This window comes from Aricia agestis, chromosome 10 (genome assembly GCF_905147365.1).
Source record: "Aricia agestis chromosome 10, ilAriAges1.1, whole genome shotgun sequence".
Taxonomy (NCBI): domain Eukaryota; kingdom Metazoa; phylum Arthropoda; class Insecta; order Lepidoptera; family Lycaenidae; genus Aricia; species Aricia agestis.
Window position 1 is genome coordinate 11,239,420 of NC_056415.1, and position 22,752 is coordinate 11,262,171.

A 22,752-nucleotide genomic window follows, 5' to 3' on the forward strand; every position below is an offset into this window, starting at 1 on the left:
TTTAATTGCACAATGTACATATTTACCCACTTTCTAATTATTGTACATATTATAGTCAAATAAATTCTAATACGTTACAAAAGTGGTTTAATAGACAAGGACCTACCCAGCAAAATTCAATTTCAACAACAGAGTTTTTACGAGTTATTATAAAATATGCTTTCACCTCATTCGATTTTATACAAAATATTTTACATTTCGTGCTTGCATTCTGTGACGTCACAGCGCTATTAGCACAGTTAATAGCTTGTCTCAATCAGCCCGCTCATTATACGTCGGAAACACTGCATTCCAGTACACCGATTCTTCTATATTATTGCAACATCAATGCAGTTTAATTTTTTGGCAATCCAATCCGTTTTTTTTATGAAATAAGGGGGCATACGAGCAAACGGGTCACCTGATGGAAAGCAATTTCCGTCGCCCATGGACACTCGCAGCATCAGAAGAGCTGCAGGTGCGTTGTCGGCCTTTTAAGAGGGAATAGGGTAATAGGGGATGGTAGGGATGGGAAGGGATGGGAATAGGGGAGGGTAGGAAAGGGAATAGGGTAGGGGATTGGGCCTCCGGTAAACTCACTCACTCGGCAAAATACAGCGCAAGCGCTGTTTCACGCCGGTTTTCTGTGAGAACGAGGTATTTCTCCGGTCGAGCCGGCCTATTCGTGCCGAAGCATGGCTCTCCCACGTCTCAAACTAATTTCAAACTAACAAAATAGTAGTTCACGATAACGTGAAATGACGAAGTATACAAGGTATAAATAAACAAAGTGATAATTTATTTCAGGGTCTGTATGTGTCCCTTAATCCTTATATTGTTTCCACTGGGAAAGTAGCACTGAAGCATGATAGAGCAAATTTTTGTTGTGATTTGTATGGACAAGCACCCCAGCGTCATGAATTTGACCATACAAAAGTTTAAAAAAGTTACTTTTTCACCACGGTTACTTGCACAGTGGCCTTTATACAAGGGACTCATACACACACTATAGTACGATCATCATCTGTTTTGATACACCCTGTAATCTGTATACGCTTGACTGTCGTATTCAGAATACAATTTTGCTGTTCGATCGGAAACGGATCGAAGGAGAACCGAAGCTGCATCAATGTTGCAATGAAGTTGTAGAATCAAGGCATGCCATTGCTGCATAGTTATTATTCGATCCTTTACATTTTTAATTTTTACACAGTAAATTTTGTTGGCAAGAAAACAAGACTATACAGTAGCTAGGTGTATATGTCTTGTATATTGCCATTATATACGAGATGTTACCCGGATCCTAGCTCGCGCAAAAATTCTGTTATCTTAAGGGGGCGACTAACCCAAAATTGTTGATTTTATAATAATTCATTTTTATACTTGAAAATAAGCCACGAATTGTTTCATTTTCTAAACATAGATACATTATATTTCCAAGAATTTGATTTGAGCGAAAACACGATACTTTTCTTAAAATTTTCTCCATAAAAAAACAATCATAAAAATGCATCTAATTTTCACGAATTCTTCATATTTTCCTAATATGAAGAATTCGTGAAAATTAGATTAGATTGCCGCAACCATGCATTAAACAAAGTCAATATTTTAAGACATTGTATAAAAATCTATCATTGAGAGTTGAGACACTGACCTGGCGGATTTTTTTAATGTTGTATATTTATTGAGTTATTAACAAAAAACTAACTTGGTGATGATTGATTCTGCGTCGTCCTTTTTCACCTGGCATATGAAAGACGGGCGTGAGTGTGAAGACAGAAGGATGATGTTTGATTTTTTGCGTTAGTCGCCCTCTAAAGGCCCATACGTGGTGGCCGTTCAAATACGATTGGACTTATCGTTTGCCGATCTGGGTGGATTCATTTACTTATTCCATTTGCATTCCCATGAGCGTGCACGAGCCTGGTAACCCGACACATGAGACATCGCTGTATGAATATACTGTTTTTCTTGTTCAATTATAATAATCATCAAAGGCGCATTTTTTCCAACGCGGATACTACCTAGGTTGGTGGAAACGCACAGAAAGATTATACTTCCTTAAACACATAACTGACCGTCATTACGTGGCGAAAACGAAATTAGCCAACTCTAAATAGAGTTACGTAACTTGTTAAGTTATAACGAGGAAAGCCAACGAATAGAACACGATTCTCATACGGCTGACAGCCCGGGACCCTCGTCATTACAATCGAAATGCTTTCCTTACCCGAAATACCGAAATTATACAACATAAATGGGCTTATTATGTTATCATAAGCAAGACACAATATGATACTATATAATAATAATTAAATTTTTATTTTCTGGTAAAACGTATAATTTTTTGTTGTTCCAAATTTTTTCGGCCTAATATTTCACTTCAAGTGAAACAACTTTGACAATTTGTCTGAACACAAATTGTATCGTTAGAAAAATGAAGCATTCATTCGTATGAATACTCACTCAACTGAATCGTCTTACGTCTAATAACATCATCACTATGGTTTTAATTCATAACATAATATATTATGTACGAGTAACACTTAATTGTATCACGATTACAAAATATTATTTAAAAATCAACTGTACATATTTTACCAAAAATTACAACACATTAGACAGCCTACACCTATACAATAGGAATGGTTAGGACTACAATATAAGTACAGTAATATAAATGATCAAACGAACTTACTAAGTGAAGTTCGATCATTATTATATGAGTCGCTTCATTCGAAGATATACATTTTATGTGTGGGAATAATAATTATTAATAATTAATAGTAGAATAATTTTTAAGGATTGTATTAATTAAGTGGTACATAACTATAACCCGGTAAAAAGGGTGTAAACAAAGAAATGTCAAATTGTAATTATAATAATATGAGGTAAAAAAACCATTCCTTATAATAAACTACTTATACTATCCTAAAAATCATAAAAAAGCCTTGACAGAAAAAAACCGCATTTTCACCAACTCATCGAAATGAAATGTGATCAATGTTTGACAGTTCTTTGTCTTTCACCAAAAGGTAGACGCTTAACTGGTAATGGTATAGCATGCGTGTAAGGTAGACTTAACCCCAATGTGTTGTGTTGTTTACAAAATGGCGCACATGCATAACGGCATCCATGCTACGCCGCACTCCAAAGTTGCAATAGAAACCAAAAATCGTATAAACTTTACTAAGATCCAGTTTAAACTTTAATCTTAATTAAGATAATATTATACAATATATTTTTTACAGATTGATGAATTTGTAATAGCTGTATTTGTTGTAAAAATATTTTTAAACGCTTTGGTGAATTATACACTTGTTAATTTAAATCTCATCAGCAGCAGCTGTAATCACTGTACAAGAAAAACTTAGGTTAATTTGCACCAGGTTAGATTATTCTTAAACGTTTGTCAGAACTTATGCCTCCTCTTTTCTAAATATGATAGAGAACAAGAATAGAGAGGTAATGTGTTAATTTCACAAAATTTTAAGTTTATTGTTAAGATTCAGTTATAGTCGATCCATGCTATACTCCAAGATAAAAGTAACACAATTTATCTATGAATTATATCATCTAGAAAACGGAAGTTCTCATTTTAAGATTTAATAAAAGCAATTTTCTTTTGGTTTCTATTGTAACACACTGTACACTCCTGCACACTCGGTGTGGCTAACTGTGGCTAACCCAGAACTAACCGCTAACGGATGACGTGGGTTTCTATCTTTCTTTTCCATATTTTTAATTGCTTACAGATTCAAGGAGGTGGAGGCGGCTCAGTTGGATCGAGCGTACGTATGCACTTGCCTAGCTTGTATATTTAGTTGCATGATTCCTTCTCGGTGTTTGCATGCTTAGTCATAGTTAACCAGGTGGGTTTTGGTTTTTGGTGAGCCAAGATGGTGAAAACTGACCACTATCATGTTGTGATGATATCGCCAATTGGATATATGGTGGTATCAACCGTGAAAGTAAAATAAAACGGAAAACGGATAAAAGGTAATAAACCTTCTTGCCTCACCTAACTCCTAGATATTTAAGGAATATCATTTATTTTCATCTTGGGTTTGGACTTAAACTAGGTTTATTTATTTTGGCGATTATTCATCGTTTAAGTGGACTTGTTGACAGTATAACCACTGTTTACACTATCGTGCACTACGTTTACGTGTTAGTGGTTTTATTTTATGAGTCTTTTGAAATTTTGAATTTGATACATACCTAGTTTTTAAACTAATCTCATTGTTAGTTCTTAGATGACTAGATTTTTATACCTTTCGTAATAGTGTTTTTTTTAACTACTTCTATATTATTAGAAATTATCACTAATGAATCCACTCTAGCGTATGAAGGTAGGAAATGAATATATTTTGATCATTTAGATATACATATTTTTTCGACGGATCAAAATAAACGTAAAAATTCTAATAACGATTCATAAACAAATCGGAATGAGGCAAACAATTTTAATTTCGACGTTCAGACATGGGTAACGTATTTCCCCATAGACCCTTCGAAGGGTTTATCTGGAAGGTCAATAAACGTGACATGTTTGCCCTGCGTTGGTTTGGCTCTTTATATAATAATATAAAAACGAGCTTTTGCCCGCGGCTTCGCTCGCGTTAAGAAGTATTATTATATACAAACTTTCATCCCCTATTTGAACCCCTTGGTGTTGGAATTTATCAAAATCTTTTCTTAGCGGATGCCTACGGCATAAAATCTACCTGCATGCCAAATTTCAGCCCGATCCGTCCAGTGGTTTGGGCTGTGCGTTGATAGATCACTAGGTCAATCAGTCAGTCACCTTTGAGTTTTATATATATAGATATAAAAGAAGTTTAAGGAAATATTTTCGGCGATAGAGAATTTCTTCGGTTAGAAAGTGATAGGTCAATCTAAAGCCTATTCAATCGATATCGCGGTATCGACTAGATTTCAATGTCTTTTCTCGGTTCTTGAAGCTTTTTGATAGCACCATACCTACCTTCATTTATCTAATACTTCTATCTTAACTATATAAAGATCACTTCCATGCTTTTAAATAAAAAGATTAATGAGAGAATCAAAACCGATACTTACTAAAATAATAATTTAAAGCAAAACTTCAATGCTACGAAAGTCGAGATAAACTCTGAACGGAGATTCGGTGATAATGATGATGATGATGGTATTGACCAAGTAATACGTTTATTCAACTAGGAATTAGGAAGGTCGGGAAATTGTACAGATAAGGAAAAAGTACCGTTGTATTGTCTTAAGACAATTATCTCATTTGTAAATATTGAGTTGCGTTTGCCTTTCCTCCAAGCCCTTGTAGGTCGATTCTGCAGAATAGGCATGATGACTATTTTTTTTTCTTATTGGTAATTGAAAGATCCTTAAAAAATAGAAACATCGCTGAAAGAATTACTCTGATAGCTTAAAAAATCACCAAGATATGACAATTCAAACATCTCATAAAATAGACCGGCCCGAAACGCTCCATACAAAGTGCTACGAAAGACTGACGTCACTCTTTCGTAGTTTGTACGCATCGGGAGAGAACTTTGTTTGATAGGTATATTAAATATTGCGTTTATGAAAGTGTTTTTTTAACAAAAGTAGCATTTATTAATTAAGTAATTGCATAAGTTATCGAATAGTATACAAATATTAAGAAATTTAATCAAAAAAAAATCGACTTGATTATCCAACTTTGAAGGCGCATAACAAAAAAAATACAAATGCTATCGAACTGAAATTTTGGGAACACTTATTTTTTACCGTGATTTCTTTATTTTATTAACAAAATTCGCTAATCTTTGACCTTGTCATCATCCCTATTATCTTACTACAGTTACGATAGTATTACGTTTTGGTAGCGTACATTTTTCGGGGATAAAAAGTATCCTATGTCCTGTCCCAGGCCTCAAAGTATCTTCATACCAAAAAGCAAAAAAGGTTCAGTGGTTTGAGCGTAAAGAGGTAACAGACAGACAGACAGACACACTTTCGTGTTTATAATATTAGTATGGTTTAGGACACATACAATGAGTATTTAAAAACTACGCCTTAATACGGTAATATCTTAAAGGCATCTGATAGCTATGTCCACATTATGCAATTTCATCTTCAATTTTCGTCATCTTCTTTTTAGTCAACTTTCGTTTGGCATATTCAATAATTGAATGCGTTAAAATCCACCTGTGTTGAAAGAAAAGTGTCATAGCGAGCGCTACGATTTCAACGCGCGTCACGGGCATGCGGCATGCCTCACGTTCGCTGTTGACTGCGCTATAACGTATGCCCTTGATGAACAAAAAAAGGCACAGTATGGACAAAGCTATCAGGATACTTACAATTTATAAATAATGTAACGCCCACTTTATAATATCTAAAGTATAATGATGCTTGGGGAGTAATCCTTAATCTTACATGAAGGCTGTCGCCCACCGCCGCTGGGTATTTAGTGTGATCTTAGTTTAGGATAATTACCCTTAAAGCCTTTAATCGCCTACATTTTAGGCCTTACAAAACTTTCTCCTAAAACATTCTGATATAATCTATGGTAGAACGTATAATTTGTGATAGAAAATATTGATATTGTATTCACATGAAAAAATATGGGTATGATAGAACGCATCTTACTTTTTTTTTGTTTTGATAGTACAAAAAGTATACACCATTGAAAGGTGGCTAAACGTTAAAGGAAAATCCTTCTTTTAGAAAAGTGGCTTAAAATCAAAAAGGCAGTCAAATAGATTTGTAGGTATCACTCACATAATTTTTGCTACCTATAGGTAGAGATAGGTTCGTGATATTAAAACTTGCGACGCAAATTATACTAAAACGCACCTTCCAGAAATAAGAAAGTCAAGTATTTGAATATTAAAGTTCTGAACCTACTGGGTTACAGATTTTTTTTTTTTAAGAGCCTATGCAGTCCCACTGCTGGGCAAAGGCCTCCCCCAAGTCCTTCCATTCATCCCGATCCATCGCCACCGTCGGCCAACCTGGCTTGTATGTGTCAAGTTCATCGCGCCATCTTTTGCGAGGTCGACCGCGGCGGCGTCGTCCATCATCAGGTACCCAGTCTGTGGCGAACTTTGCCCAGAACAGAATATTACGATTAGATATTTTTATCGCGAATAAGTATCCTTCTTGTCGATGACGATAACGCAAAGTGCTACTGCATGTTGGTATTACGTAAATGAGTTACTACGTTATGATAAATATTAATCAATAAATCCATAAAATTGCAAAATTATCAAAAATTAAAAGAATTGTGTCCATCTGTAAACTCAAAGTGCTTTGACTAAACCTATAGCATAATGTTTTACTGTAATAGCTGCATTTGAAATGACTTTATGTAATAATTATTAATTAAATGAAACCCGGTAAATATGATAAGCTTTTATCGGTACTACGAGCGTTTGTCGAAATGAACGGATATAAATTTTAGTCCACTTTAAAACCCGTGCTACAATGTTGAACTCTACTCGAAGATTAAATCGCCCCCCGGGGTCAAATACCAAACGTCAAAGGTCGCGGGCCTCCCATATTAGTAATCGTACCACGTGAAAAGTAATTTACAATTCAATATACGACAACAATTTTTGAATAGCTGATTGAAAATTATCGGCGACGTATGAAATTGCTCGCGAGGCATAAAGTAGAGTCGATTAAAGTGCGTTAACATAAACAATAGGTAAGCGCAAACTAATGGTCTTGTGATCTTAAATTAATGGCTTTATACAATTAGTGCCCACTAAATAAACGGTTGAACTCCTTAGACGTCATTGAGCTCCTTTAATTTTTAATTAACAAGACTAGCTAGAAGCTACGTAGCGACGTCTTCACCTGGGCTCCTGAAACATGCCCATTCTCGATTTCCACGTCGAACATTGATTACCGGCGCCCACCTTCGCCAGTTTCTATTAGCGCCAAATTTATCCTCGGGTGTCGTCGCGCCGCTTCGGCGGTGGCCGGGCTCGCGAGCGGGACGCCCCGCGCGGAGATCCGGCCCATTGACAGTCCGCGCGCCGCGCCGGCCGCATGTCTCTCTGACACATAACCCCGCACTGAAACCCCCCCACGATGTGACTGTATGGTGCCGGCGTGAATCAGTTACGCGAAGGCCCGTCGATACCGGTCGGACCGGATTTATGCACTTAGTTCAGTCGACGTGAAATTCCACGCATTGTTGACACGTTGAGATACAAATATTTAATTGTTGAAATTGTTGCAATCGATATCGTAGTGTACACAAACAGTAGTGACGTCGAAAGGTCGATGAGTGTAAGGATGTTGCGTGTACCCATTGCGGCGGGTGTACTGTGGATTCGTCGCGACCGTGACATTGGGCACGCAATGTAGAGCGGTTTCCGACATGCATCGCTCGGAATCGCAGTCGGACCGGCTGGGCGCCGGCGGGGCCTTCATCGGCAAGAGCTCGTCCTCCGAGCACAGCATGGCCACCGGCGTCTCCAGCGGCGGGACCCTCCCCCGCACCCTCAGCACCTCAGTCCTGAGGATCAAGAACCGATCGACCTTTTGGGATAAGTTCTGGGATGAACGCACGAGGCGCGACGCGTAAGTATCTTTACGATACGCTGTTGGTGGCTGTGTCATTGAAACCAAGCCAGCTAGTTAATACTAAGTCATATAGTACACTCTGTGTAGTATTAGATGAGGGACAGGCAACGGTACTATAATTACTATAATGATCTTTGTGTCCTGACGTCACTTAACGCTCAATTTAAATCATAACCCGCATAATGTAATTTATTAAATGAACACCATCTAGGAGAAAAACTACAGAAAACAGTTGCTCTACGTTCCCTTCCCATTACTATTGTATTATGTATCATAAAGATTTTCGTACCTACCAAAGAATTAATGGCCTGTAATGTACAGCTATCGAAAAATCGTCTTCGTACAAATTTAACAACCCCTCAGCGTTCTCATAAGAATTTACATATTACATTCATTACAGAAAGAATTTCATGCATGAGATTTAATATTCGTTTCATCAAGCTCCTATCGGGAATCTCATCAGCTAAAGACCTTCCTGGAAATTCCGGGAAATCAATAAAAACCATTATGTGGTAAGGAGCTTTACATGTGATTCAAAGAACACCATACAAAATTATTAAAATAAATAAACATTACACGAGTATCACCGATGTCGCCATTCGAAATCAAACGTGCGAGCTTTTATTGTGCTTTCAGCGTCAAAAGCCTAACACTGTCGTACGCACTTAGCTGTGACCCCCCGCGGCTTTCCACTTGTACCTAATTGAAAATATGTGTCGAAGCTCATTGGAAGCTGTATAAATATTTCGAATGGAAGCATTTTCTGCGCAAATGCGTGGGTGGGTAATAATCGGCTAGACTCTAACAAAAGCTTTTAGCTAATTACGAAAGCTCTACAATTTTTAATCTCTTCTGCAAACAATATTTTAAACTGATTTCTTTGATTTTCGATGTGTATTTTCTTCGCTCAAGTCAACGATGTATCAATAAAGAAATTATTAATATTTCATATGAAAATATTTTAAGCAGTCTCTAAGCTTTTATGTCGTAAGATAATAAACGGGAAAGCTTTTTAATGGACGGTTAAAGAATGGTACTTTACGTCATCGACATAAAATAATAACTTTTCAATAAACACATAATATATTTATCAACTTATTAGACTTGAGTTTAAAATATGTTTTGTGAATTTTTACTAGAAAATTTTAATTATAGAAAAGTCGAAATCTTTTTTACAAAATATTTATTTGCTATTCCCACTTAGTAACAAGATATTAATTTCCCTGTAATTAAATGATCATTAAACCAACAGTACTGTGTATAGCTTTATGACCAGTTTAACCAAAAACATCAATTTCCTGTCATATATTTTTAGGGCCAGAAAAGGGCTGAAAACAACACACAACATATTATTATCTTCCGCAACTTTATAACTCAATGTGACGTCATAATTAATCTATATATATAAAACTCAAAGGTGACTGACTGATTGACATAGTGATCTATCAACGCACAGCCCAAACCACTGGACGGATTGGGCTGAAATTTGGCATGCAGGTAGATGTTATAACGTAGGCATCCGCTAAGAAAGGATTTTGATAAATTCCAACCCCAAGGGGTTCAAATAGGGGATGAAAGTTTGTATATAATAATACTTCTTAACGCGAGCGAAGCCGCGGGCAAAAGCTCGTAGCCCTATAAGGGGGATTATGGATATAGAGCAAAAAAGAGCAAAAAAACGTGTTTGTTGTATGAGACAACCGATTAATCATTTATTTTATTTTAGTTGGACTATTAGCTTTTATAGCAACAACAAAAGTAGGTACATAATTTGTAAAAAATTAAAATATCTAGCTATTGCGGTTCTCGAGATCTAGCCTCGTGACACACGGACGGATGACAGACAGACAGAGAAGTCTACACTCATTAGGAATAGGCTCCAGTTTTCATCCTTTGTGCAAGAAAACCTAAAAACTGAAAAGTATAATATAATTTCTGTAAATAAAAGAAAAGATTTTTATGTTTGTGGCTTTGCAAGAACATTAAAAATGAGTTTCGACTTCATAATAATTATTTTACGTACGAAAGGAAAAATAGTGGTAACAAAATTAACAATTAAACTATGATAATTAAATTCGATTAAAATATAAATGAAATCAGAACTGCGAATTACGATGTACACTCCTCATACTCGCTCGATAGATGGTGTAGCACTCCCTTTATATCGCGGTATTGCTTGTTTGCGGAGTATTATTATTATGGTTTAAAAAAATCCGGGATAGGTCGTAATACTCAATCGAAAGTAACATCGGTGCACGAATAACCTCCTGAAAGTTCAAAAGTTGTCATAAAACTTGTACTTTGTAGAAGTACCTACCTGTTATTATCAATTAATTTTATGACCTAGAATATAAATACCTAGAGATAGAGAATGTGTAAGTACAGAAAAGTTTAACCTGGAAAAGAAAAGAAAACTTAAAAAAGAAATGAAATCCCACCAAAACATTAAATGTAAAAAGGAGCCAAGCAAAATATTGCATAGCCATGCAATATATCTATCGTAAAAAGTTTTCAGATCACATTCAAGCCAAGCCTTCAACTTATTTTGTAATTTAAATCAACATTCAGTGAATTTATCAATAGTTTTTTTTATTTTATAATTATTATAGTGGCTTGGCAATGAGCACTAGAGAAATAATCAGCGACTTTAGCGGCGGCGGATTTATTGGGTACCATCGTCCACATGCGTCGTTACATACTAAAAAACACTTTACCCTTGCCGTTTGTGTATGTATGAACTATCCCAAATATGAAGTTTTATATTTGTTTTTCTTGTGCTCATTGCCGAGCCACTATTATAATTATAAAATAAAGAAAACGATTGATAAATTCACTAAATGTTGATTTAAATTACAAAATAAGTTGAAGGCTTGGCTTGAATGTGATCTAAAAACTTTTTACGATAGATATATTGCATGGCTATGCAATATTTTGCTTGGCTCCTTTTTACATTTAATGTTTTGGTGGGATTAAGGTCATTCTCTAATTTTTTCGAAAGAAAATAATTTCGTTCATACTTTGACGTTATACTGACTGTCAAACAATCCAACGCGTAAAGTTTACGTAAGATTGTAAGAAACCTGCATTTAGCCTCCCTTGCAACCCCCCTGGGTGGGGGAGGGGGTTGAATAAAATCTTACGAAATCTCACCAGGGCTGCAGGCGGGTCAGAAAATTAAAAAAAAACACCTCACGTAATTTGTGCCTCCTAATCCGCTGGTATAAATCATATCCATAACAAAATTTTACAAGCAGCTAATCAAATTTTACAACTTAAAACAAAACCGATTTATCTTACCCCCTCGCCTTCTCTCCTCGCTTTTCTTAAGCATAATGGATTAGTTTCACTAATATTGTTATTTATTTGAAAGGAAAATTATTATGGAAGTTATTATGGAACACTAAGTTTAATCTGATATTTAGCAATACTTAGGATTAGGATTGCTCTCTATTCTCTGAAAAAAAAACTCTACATACTGTGTCTCTCATTTTGGTGGGTATTATAGAATCTCATTTTGGTGGGTCAAATGGATAAAATTAGGATAAATATTTCAATTGGATGAAATTGTGGACGTAAGTAAATTCTTCCAAAGAAACTTGTACAAAATGCGCATATTGTATGTATGAAATATTTGAATTAAACAGTTGCTTCATTTTTAAAAACACTGTAGAGTTTTTAAAAATGAAGCAACTTATTTCAATCGAATTCAATGAAACTCAATTTATATAACCCAATTGTAGCTTAGAACAAACAGAAAATATAATTTGAAGGTTCTTAAATTCTATTTTCTACTTGTATTTAAGGTGATAAATTTCTAAAATGTATCGAACTCTGTCGAAAACGTTCGTAAAAATTTAATTTATGCTCGAGGTGACGACCTTTCTTTACAAATCTGAGAATTTAACCAATATTGAGTGAGAGATATTAGAATGAAGTCAGTATTTCTTTTTAATAATTCCATTGTCTGCTCTTGAATATCAAAGTGACTCAATAAATTCCGATATAGAATTAAACATTGTGCCCTCAATGTTTAAAGTGCTTTGAAAATGTTTTTAAATGTCATAGGACAGATAAGTTATCATCGTGATTTGCCACAATTTCACCTTTAATTTTGTATTTCAGAATTATATTTTTAGTTAGTTATTTTTAAATAGAAAAGAAATTGATAATGGAATAAAAAAATAATATTATGTACCATCGAGGAAATTGATTCCTATGCAATTGGCAGACCAACGTTATTTGGCCGAATATGTCAATTCAATGTTAAAATATGTGATCTGTCAGCTGGGTTTGACGTAAGGCAACCAAACTACTTAGGACCCCGATTTGCATAGGAATCAACTTCTCTGATAGTACAACTATAATTTTTGAAGCTGTCCTACATGACGTTCTGAAAGTGAATTTTTTAAACTAAATTTTGCATTTATATGAAACGTAATTAGCTTATAAATAAAGCCGTTATAATACTTAATTTATCAAACAATAATTGTTTTATCTCTGAAGTCTATTTTTTCCAAACATAATCTGCACAGGGATTAAGCTCTTAAGCGAGATGTTACAGTTGAGAGTGGGATTATAGTTTATGAACTACAAAATGCAAGGTTAAGTAGGACCTTATAACCGGAAAACATTTACATAAGGTAAAGTTAAACCCTCGTTAAACCCATTACTGTTATTTTGGACATAATGTAATCCAAAGCTTATGTGAAAACGTTTATTTTAAAAAATCAGGTAATCCTGCAAACTCTCATATAAACTGGGTAGATTTCCTAGGCTCAGCTAGGTACGTAGGTTGCTATCAGTTATCACGTTGTGTTTTGTCATGTCTTGAGAGTCTCTTATTTTAGGTGGTGTTTGATAATTCAACTGTCTCTGACCCTCAATTTCTAAAAGGCTCATTAAATTGTTGTTATCTATCATACAGTTCAAATTCTGCCGTCAAATCAATTTTTTCTCAATTAATTTATTTTCACAATGAGTAGATTATATAACAAAAGATACTTCTACCCACATTTGACAAATTAATTGTCGCCATTGGATGCCACAGGTAGGAGAGGTGCGACAATGGAAGTCGTTTCTCATTCACATGTATCCGTCCGCCCACACCGCCCAAAATAGCCCCTGCAGCTACATTGCACAGGTTTCGTCGCTCGATAATAGATATATCATTTAATATATCCGAAGATAATTTATCCCTCAAGAGTGAACCGGAAATAATAAAAATATATGTAACGTAAATCCTATCTACATTTTAATTCTACCTCTATGGTACATAGTTAAAAATGTCTAAATGAAAGCAACGCGGTATAGGTTTGCAATCGGCTATAATGCTATAAAATTAAATGTCGTGTGTAAATAAATAACTGCCATTGCCATTGTTAAAGTATTTTTTTTTTGCTTACAATAAAATGAATCGAAGCTTGAAAACGGTTTACATAAGCTCATGATTTGATTCTAACATGCGAAAACATTGTGTCGTTTAACCATGTTTGTGAGTTTGCGAAACATAGTAAGCGTCAGTATACATCGTAGTTAACTGGATGTTCTGGGAAACTCCAATAAAACTTAGTATATCAGAAAAATGGCGTCCTACATAGCGCAATGAAATTATCCAATTAATTAGTGCATGTTTTGAATATTATACGTAATTGCTTTACCTAGTGTCTGCGTGGGAAGGTAATTGAAAACACGTGCCGGTGCAGGGCCTAACTATAAATATCTCTGTTATTGAGAGAGAGCAGATATCGTTTATCAGTATGAATAAAATTGTGGATCTATACACATCTATAATCGGCTTACCGCCCACACGGTCTCTATATTTTCTAAGATGCTTGATAAGATTTAAGCTGGATATACACGAGCCGTTTATGAGTCCAACTCGTGTTTGCACTCCAAAATTGTTTCTGGTGATAGTTTTTATACGGTCCAATAATATAGAAACTTATTTTATTTGAATAGATGCACTCCTGTGCGACTAAAACAATTTCCATATAAGAAGATTCAGTCCTTTTATTTGGATTGCGAGGCGTGTATTAGAAAATTAAAGCTATAGATATAAAAATAGTTAAGTTTGTCAGATTTTCTTTTTTTTCTAAATAATAGGAAAATAAAACCATTTAAATTTCTAAATTCATTATTTATTTCATTAAGAGTCTTATACCCAAATTATTATTTTATTATTTAAATTATTTCCAACTCTTAATTAATACAAATAATAATATAATAATCAAACTTTTAAAATAAACCGTTTACTTATTTGCTTATACAATATAAACTTAAAACATAGCAACAAGTATCTAAATTAATCTAAATTAATAGAAAATAACAGTAAAGTACAATACTTAACTTATTTCTCTGGTTGCTCCTGTCTCTCGACGCAAACTGAACTTTTTCACTATTGACTCTCGTTTTTATACCATCCAAACGGATATTAACAGTTGACAGTCTCAATATTAAATAATTTCAGAATCAATAAAATATTTCCGGTATTCTACCGGAAATATTTTATTCCGGAAGTATTTTTAACAATACTATAAAAACTAATAAATATATCGGTAAAATATAAAAATATTTTATAATAATAATCTAATTTTATGTATATTAAATAAATTATTAAAATAATAATTAACTTTAGTAAAACATTAATCAGGCTAGCGGAAATATTTTATACCGGAAGTATTTTAAAACAATTTGTAAAACCTGGTAGAGAAATGAAACAGCTTAGTGAAATAATGCCACTTTAGATTTAACATTAATTAGACTAATCAAAATTATTATTCTTTACATTTACATTTAAATTTCTAACTGTAAATAAATTATTTCCGCTAACGTTTTAAAATATGGTTTTAGTACATAAATGTATTTATCATATTATTACTTTAATAATTATTTAACACGTGCATCTAATCCAAATGGATAGCTCGGGGTTTTATATTTTTGTCCAATGTTCAATTTAATATAGTATATTATATTATGTATCCACTAAAATGAAAGAAACAAAATATTTAACCACTTTCATTCAACCGTATTTCAAAGATTATAGTGATATGAGTATTGTTATTATCTGGTATTTACATTCTGTATGTCCTGCGTCTCGTCTAGACCTCAGAGATAATACTGTGTCTAGAGTCTAGACAGCTCTAGACACATCATAGATTAATTGACAAACTTTTGGAGGTGACAGTATTGTTTGTTTATACTCAAAAGTCAATGTTAATTTAAGCCATCGGTTTTAATAGCTCGCAGGTATTTCCAAAAGTTTAATTATTATTAAGTATTCGAAATAATTTGTCGCTCTTAATACCTTTTTGCGATCGAAAACTGAAGTGCTAATTAAAGTAACTACATCTACAAGGATCTCAATGTTATGGGGGTGTGGATCCAAGCAACTGTCACTTAAAATGACACCAGCGCTCGTTTTTTTTTTTTTTTTTTTTTTGCTGAAGGCAGGTCAAGTAGTCCTGATGTCACTGCGACCCTTGAGGATCTATTGTGACTCCTTGGCATTAGAGTACCGTCCCCAACCCATTGCTGCTCATAAATTGAACGATGTGGTTGGGGTTGGTGCCACGAATTTCCTCGGTGGATGTGTATTCGTAGCAACCAAGGTGTCTGTTCCTGCTCTGTAGTAGAGCAGGGCAGTCAAGGAGAAGGTGTATGGGTGTTTCATCCTCCTCCTCGCAGAATCTGCAAGTCATTGAGCTACTAATACCTATTCTGTTAAGGTGCTTATTGAGCTTGCAGTGCCCAGTTAGGCTTCTGGTAAGGATTCTTAATTGATTCCTACCCATGGTGAGCACTATTCCTGACAGTTTCTTGTTGAAGCCAGAAATTAGTGCCTTAGAGTGTTCAAGGCCAGGGGTCTCAACCCATTGCTTCCTGCTCAGTTTGCGAACCCATTCCTCGAGCACTTGCTTTGTGGTACTGGGAGATATTCCACAGACTGGTTCTGGGCCATATATGAGACTCTCAGCCCCAAGCCTAGCCAGTTCGTCCGCGGTTTCGTTACCGGGGACGTTACTGTGGCCCGGGACCCATACTAGGCGTATTTTGTTGTCCTTTCCTAGCATGTTCAACGTCTCAATGCATTCCAGAACCAATTTTGACGAAACTTCTGCAGCAGTCAGTGCTTTAAGTGCAGCTTGACTATCATAGAAGATAAAAATATTTTTGTTAACTAGTGCCATCTCTACGCTTTCTAGTAAGCAACCGATGATTGCGAAGACCTCAGCCTGAAACACGGTCGCAAACTCCCCCAAACTGGCATGTTTGCCTCTTGGGGGCCTGCCTCCGTAGAATCCGGCTCCCATGGCATCGTACAATGTGGTGGTAATTAGCCGCACGACAAAACATCCTTTGGGAGCTCTACATATTATAACTACAGCTAATAACATGATCCATGCGATTCAAAATCTGTCACTGTCACTTTTGACGAAATGACAAGATCTGTATGTTTTCAAAAAGAAGAAGAAGAAGGACTGTATGATTGACCTTTATCGTCATTTTCATATGCAATTTATTAAAGGAAAACAAAATAATTTGACTACGACAGTTGGTCGTAATTGGTGTTGCGTAAACCTATTGGCCAACCGCAAATTATTTATATAATTAACTTGCCTTGTGGTTGCTAGTCTGGAGCTGTGTATGCATTAACCACAAGTTATAGTTATTAGGGTATCTGGCTAAGGCCCAATTTCACCAACGTCTGTTAGTGTTAACACCTTGTTAAAGTGTCATGTCTTCTCTTTCATTCAAATGAAAAACGAAAGAGGTAACGTGATTCTAATGTCTAATTGGAGCATTAACTTTAACAGTCGTTGGTGAAATTGGTACTTAGGCTCGATGTATAATATGTGTACGCTCACTACGCGCGAATGAGCGGTTGGTGGTTATTGCTTGTGATCTCGCGCATTAGTGTCTAAACACACTAGGCCGAAGAAACGCGGCCGAAGTTCGGCATGATTACGCCTGCAATGTATTTTAAATTTTAGATGACACACCATACCGAAATTACGTCGCGTTATATTGTATGCGTAGCGCATTGCTGGCGTAATCATGCTGAACTTCGGCCGCGTATTTTCGTCCTAGTGTGCTTAGACACTTAATTGTATTGTACGTTACACACCATTACTCGTGTTCTCGCGGTGTAGCGGCCAAACCGCTTGTTTGTGCGGACACAGTTCAATCCAGTCTTATGTTAACTGTGATATAAGAGCCAAACCTATCCATTCTCTGCTTTAGCCTGTAATATTTATTACATATAGAATATACATAATATTACAAGAGGTTTTCAGTAAATCTGTATCATGCGCAAAATGAAATGATGCGTAGTTGACTGTATTTGTGCTTATCAAAATCGGCCCAGCACTTATATGAAGCCTATTCGATGCAAACGAACAGCGTTTTCCCTATATACATAAACCTATAGGTTTTTTTTATAAAATAAGGGGCAAATGAGCAAACGTGTCGCCTGATGGAAAGCAACTTCCGTCGCCCATGGACACTCGCAACATCAGAAGAGCAGTTTACTGCAGGTGCGTCGCAGTTCTTTTAAGGGTTGATTCAGACCACAACGCGACGCGTAGATGCATTTCTAAATTTATATGGATTTGACAGATTCGCCAGATGTCTTACGCAATTGAAATCTGTCAAATCCATACAAATGTATGCCGCGCCGCGCCTCGCCTCGTCGCGTTGCGGTCTGAATTGACCCTTAGAGGGAATAGTGTAATAGGATAGGGGAGGATAGGGAAGGGAATAAGGTAGGGGATTGGGCCTCCGGTAAATTCACTCACTTGGCGAAACCCAGGGCAAGCGCTGTTTCACGACGGTTTTCGTGAGCCTGTGGTAATTATCTGGTCGAGCCGGCCCATTCGTGCCGAATTATGGCTCTCCCACGGTAAAATTAGATGTTTGTGTTAAAAGTTCTTTTAATCAACAGTTCAAAGAACAATACAAAAAATACAAATATACTTTATTGTGCACAAAAGTTACAATTAAACTTAAAGATAAACAACAATATTCATTAATCAGACATGTACACAAAGGCGGCCTTATTACTTTGAATTTCTTCCAGGCCAGAACCAGAAAATGTTATCAATTATTTTAATAAAAATCAAAATATGTATGTACAATCAAAATTATTGATGTGTAGTTACAAACATGTAAACAGTCCTATCATTTTAGTTGAATGCAATTCAAGTACGCGATGCCCTAAATGCATGAATTGAAACACCGAAAGCCATATCTTATCATATCACAGTATGTAAACACGTAGCGTAGTAATTTAGTAATGTTATCTATGATAATATTATTGTGGCTCACGATTTCTCGTAATTGTACATGCGCACATTGCGGCCTTTTTATACAAATAGCCAAACGACCTAAGGCTGAATTTATCCGCTAGAAGTTAGAATGCGCGGTTTGGCGGCTGCACCGCGAGATGACAATATCAAAATATGTGTCTACCATACCAGATACAATTTGAAAAAAATATCCTTGATCATTGGATAAAATTTTATATTTCCATGTTTCACATACAGAATCAGCCGCTAAACAACGATATCAAAATTCTTAGATACGACGTATGCCGTCAAAACTGTAGCAATGTTTTTGCATGCAAAATGTGTATCGAGAAAATATTGTCGTCCTTTTTTGTCTTACAGTAATATCATATACTTACTACTTTCTCTTTCGCTCATTTTACGCTTCGCTTTGATTTTTCTCTTAAAATGGAAGACAATAATTTAAATATTAATAAAATCTTAGTACTTAATTACGTGTGAAATATTGCACCTTTGGCTTTATTTGTATTCCTCGTTTTGTTACTGCACTGTCGGAAGGCACATGACGGTATTCTGGAGCGAATTGTAGCGAAAAAAAAGGCGATAATTAATGAATTAAACACGTCCGGCTGTTACCGCGTCCTAAGGCACACTGCTCTCAGATGAGTGAGCTCACTCTTTTCGAGAGTGACACATTTTCGCGCTGACGATTGTATGGAATGCCTTTTCTAACGTTCTATGCCGCTAAAAGGACAAAAAAGGATCAAAATGTTTTAAGTATTCCAATTAATACCCCGGTATTACTAGAGTCAATTTCTTTTCTCACTTTTTGCCATCAGATTCTGGTAGACCTATACATACATATTTTGCTTCTGTTCTCGCGGTGTAACGGGCAAACTGCGCGTTCGTGCTGCGGCGTATAAATCCAGCCTAAGTGATCACCTGACCTAGGTAATCGCTATGGACTATGGTAGTGTCGGTCGGTAGGTGGATGGTAATCTTACTCTAAATCTCGTGACCACCCAAAAATTTCAGGCTTCAAACGTGAACTTGAACTTGAGAATCCATACTTAATACTTTATAGTATAAATGCGACGGTGTGTCTGTCTGTTTGTCCGTCTGTCTGTCTGTCTGTCTGTCTGTCTGTCTGTTACCTCTTCACGCCCAAACCGCTGAACCGATTTAGCTGAAATTTGGCATGGAGAGATTCCCGGAAAAGGACATATGTACGTTTGTCACATCAAAATGCACGCTTCCTGCGCGATAAACGAGTTTTGGCGCAACGGAGTTGCGAGCATTATCTAGTATCTTATAAATGCAATAGACATGGCATATCAATGCAAAACACTTGGTCATCTGAAAGGCCCCAGTTGGGGTTTGTTTAGGTCTATTTTGACGTAGATGGTGTAAGTATCGTGAACATACAGTACTTTCAGTAAGACAACAGCACAATGAGTGAAGAAAATATTTAGCGCTTATGACTTTGTCTTACCGAAGATGCGAATTATTTCGCAGTCAATATTTGTCGTGGCCTATCCTATCCTCGACATCTTGAGAGCTTGTTATTTTAAATACCATTTGGCTATTAGTATAATCATTTTAGTAATTGAGCTCTTTGTAAACATCTCGGGCTTTTGTCAAACTTAATTTTCTTTGTGATGAAAATTTTATGGTTGTTATTATATTCCGAAAGAAAAGCACTCTTACTACTAGAAAAAACGAGGCTGAAAATTTTATTCAATTTAGATTAATATTATTATAGTATAATATTATACTTTATAATACTCAATAAACATAAGCCCACGTTTATAGTGTAGAAATAAATCACCTTAATGAATATTACATGTAGAGGTAGGTGCATAATATATTCAAATAATAGTACAGCAATCTGCAAAGCGTTAAACGTCAACTATGCACAATCTTCTTGCAGCTCTGCCCTAGTAGACAAGTGGCAAGCGATTATCGTAAACGCTAACAAAATATATGCGAATTGACATAAGTCATCGCTTCGCTAGCGAATACTAATGTCAAGTCCCATATATATATATAGTATCCCATATATCCCATATATATAGTCCCAGATAATAAGTCTGGCTGTGGCTGAATCTTATTCTTGCGTTATATTGTAAAGCGTTAAAACCCATTGGAATTAAGACCTCTTTCTTTTTGAGGGTCGGTTAAAAAGTCCACGCCTTCGGACTATAGAAACGCACTCTATGTCAAAATAATAAAATGTACTTAAGCACATTAAGGCTATGCGCAACATATACATATATTTCATAGCCTGTGGTACCCAAGGGAGACAACTATATTGCTTTTACACTGTCGTCTGTGTATAATATTATGTTGCTTCGGTTCTGAATGTCATATTTAAATTTTGCTCTAGTTTTCATCATGTCAAAGCCATGTTGTGAGAAACTTTCAATGCAGTTTAATTATTATAGTTATGCGTATGTTGAGGTAGGTTAGGTACAGGTTATATTAAAACTTATAAAGGAACCTATTTCGATAACATTTTGGGCTAAAATATTATGTCGGCCACAAAAGGACCTCATTTATTATATTCCTAGTTTATTATATTACAGTTTGGCGCTTGGAAAATAAATTTCCTACGTCATTTGAAAAAAAATATCAGAAGTATAAAGTACGTAAGGTCAAGGGCGGAAACGGAAGCCTTAAGGGGAATAATCTTATTACCCTCCCCCCTCCTCCGTGTATCCGCCATATTCTAGTCGCGAGGAAATTATTTTTCTTTAGATTTCTAGATTTCTTCATGTACTTCAATGATTATAAAGTTGATAAAAATATTGATATATTAATAGTAAGTGATTACGAGTAATGCTCTATTTTAACTAAGCATAAGTTTAATTTACCTAATTCTTAATGATAACGAAATGTTATTAATAAGCAATTTATCAGCATTTTATTTGAAGCGACGTCATTAAAGCTTTCTACACGGCTTAAAATATGTTATAACAATCACAATATAGCTTTTTTTTATGAAATAAGGGGGCAAACGAGCAAACGGGTCACCTGATGGAAAGCAACTTCCGTCGCCCATGGACACTCGCAGCATCAGAAGAGCTGCAGGTGCATTGCCGGCCTTTTAAGAGGGAATAGGGTAATAGGGGAGGGTAGGGATGGGAAGGGAATAGGGGAGGGTAGGGAAGGGAATAGGGTAGGGGATTGGGCCTCCGGCAAACTCACTCGGCGAAACACAGCGCTAGCGCTGTTTCACGCCGGTTTTCTGTGAGAACGTGGTATTTCTCCGGTCGAGCCGGCCCATTCGTGCCGAAGCATGACTCTCCCACGTATTTACAATAAAAGCTATTTACAAGTAATAAGGCAATAGCGTTTCCCAAGGGAAATGTTTTTTCCATCTTCCACTATTTATTCTTCCGACTTATGAAAGCAAAACATTACTTCTATGGTGAGTTATTATAACGTTTATTAAAATAAACAGCCAGTTTACATGTTAATTAAAACATATTTTCAAGACTTTGATGACAGTAACAATAATTGACAAAAATAAGGTATTTGTAATGAATGAATCTTGTCAAAGAAATAGTACACGTATAAATCGTATAATATGTTTACTAAGCTACGAATAATAAAAACTAAGGAAACGTAACTCCCATACTTCAACCGTTTTAAATTTGGTTCCTTTTCGCACACTAAAATATGGCTATTGCCTATATTTTACACCTATAAAATGTCTACAAAAAGTAATCGATGCTACGTTATGTCTTCTTTACTCCGTCTCAAACGTATATGGGCTAAAAGATGGTTGTTGCGGTAACCATTTTTTATCCTTTACCCGTGCAAAGCCGGGCGTATCACTACTAAAGTAGGTATATAGGCACAGAATATATATTAATATAGGTAGTTTTGTCACGGATATTCTGCGTGAAAC

The 22,752-nt window shown here is 35.7% G+C and overlaps 1 protein-coding gene across 7 annotated transcripts in view; it reads left to right on the top strand.

The window, feature by feature from the left end:
* The window catches only part of LOC121730977 (cAMP-specific 3',5'-cyclic phosphodiesterase), a 474,096-nt gene that overhangs the window by 349,308 nt on the left and 102,036 nt on the right, over positions 1-22,752 (top strand). For 5 of the 7 annotated variants that reach the window (XM_042120243.1, XM_042120240.1, XM_042120239.1 and 2 more), the window contains one exon: positions 3,735-3,770. The exons of 1 other annotated variant lie outside the window; for it this stretch is intronic. In XM_042120243.1, coding sequence (XP_041976177.1) covers positions 3,735-3,770 — 36 coding nt within the window. Of the gene's footprint in view, positions 1-3,734; positions 3,771-7,994; positions 8,554-22,752 lie in introns of those variants that run through there. One more of the 7 variants, XM_042120242.1, reaches the window with a different exon arrangement.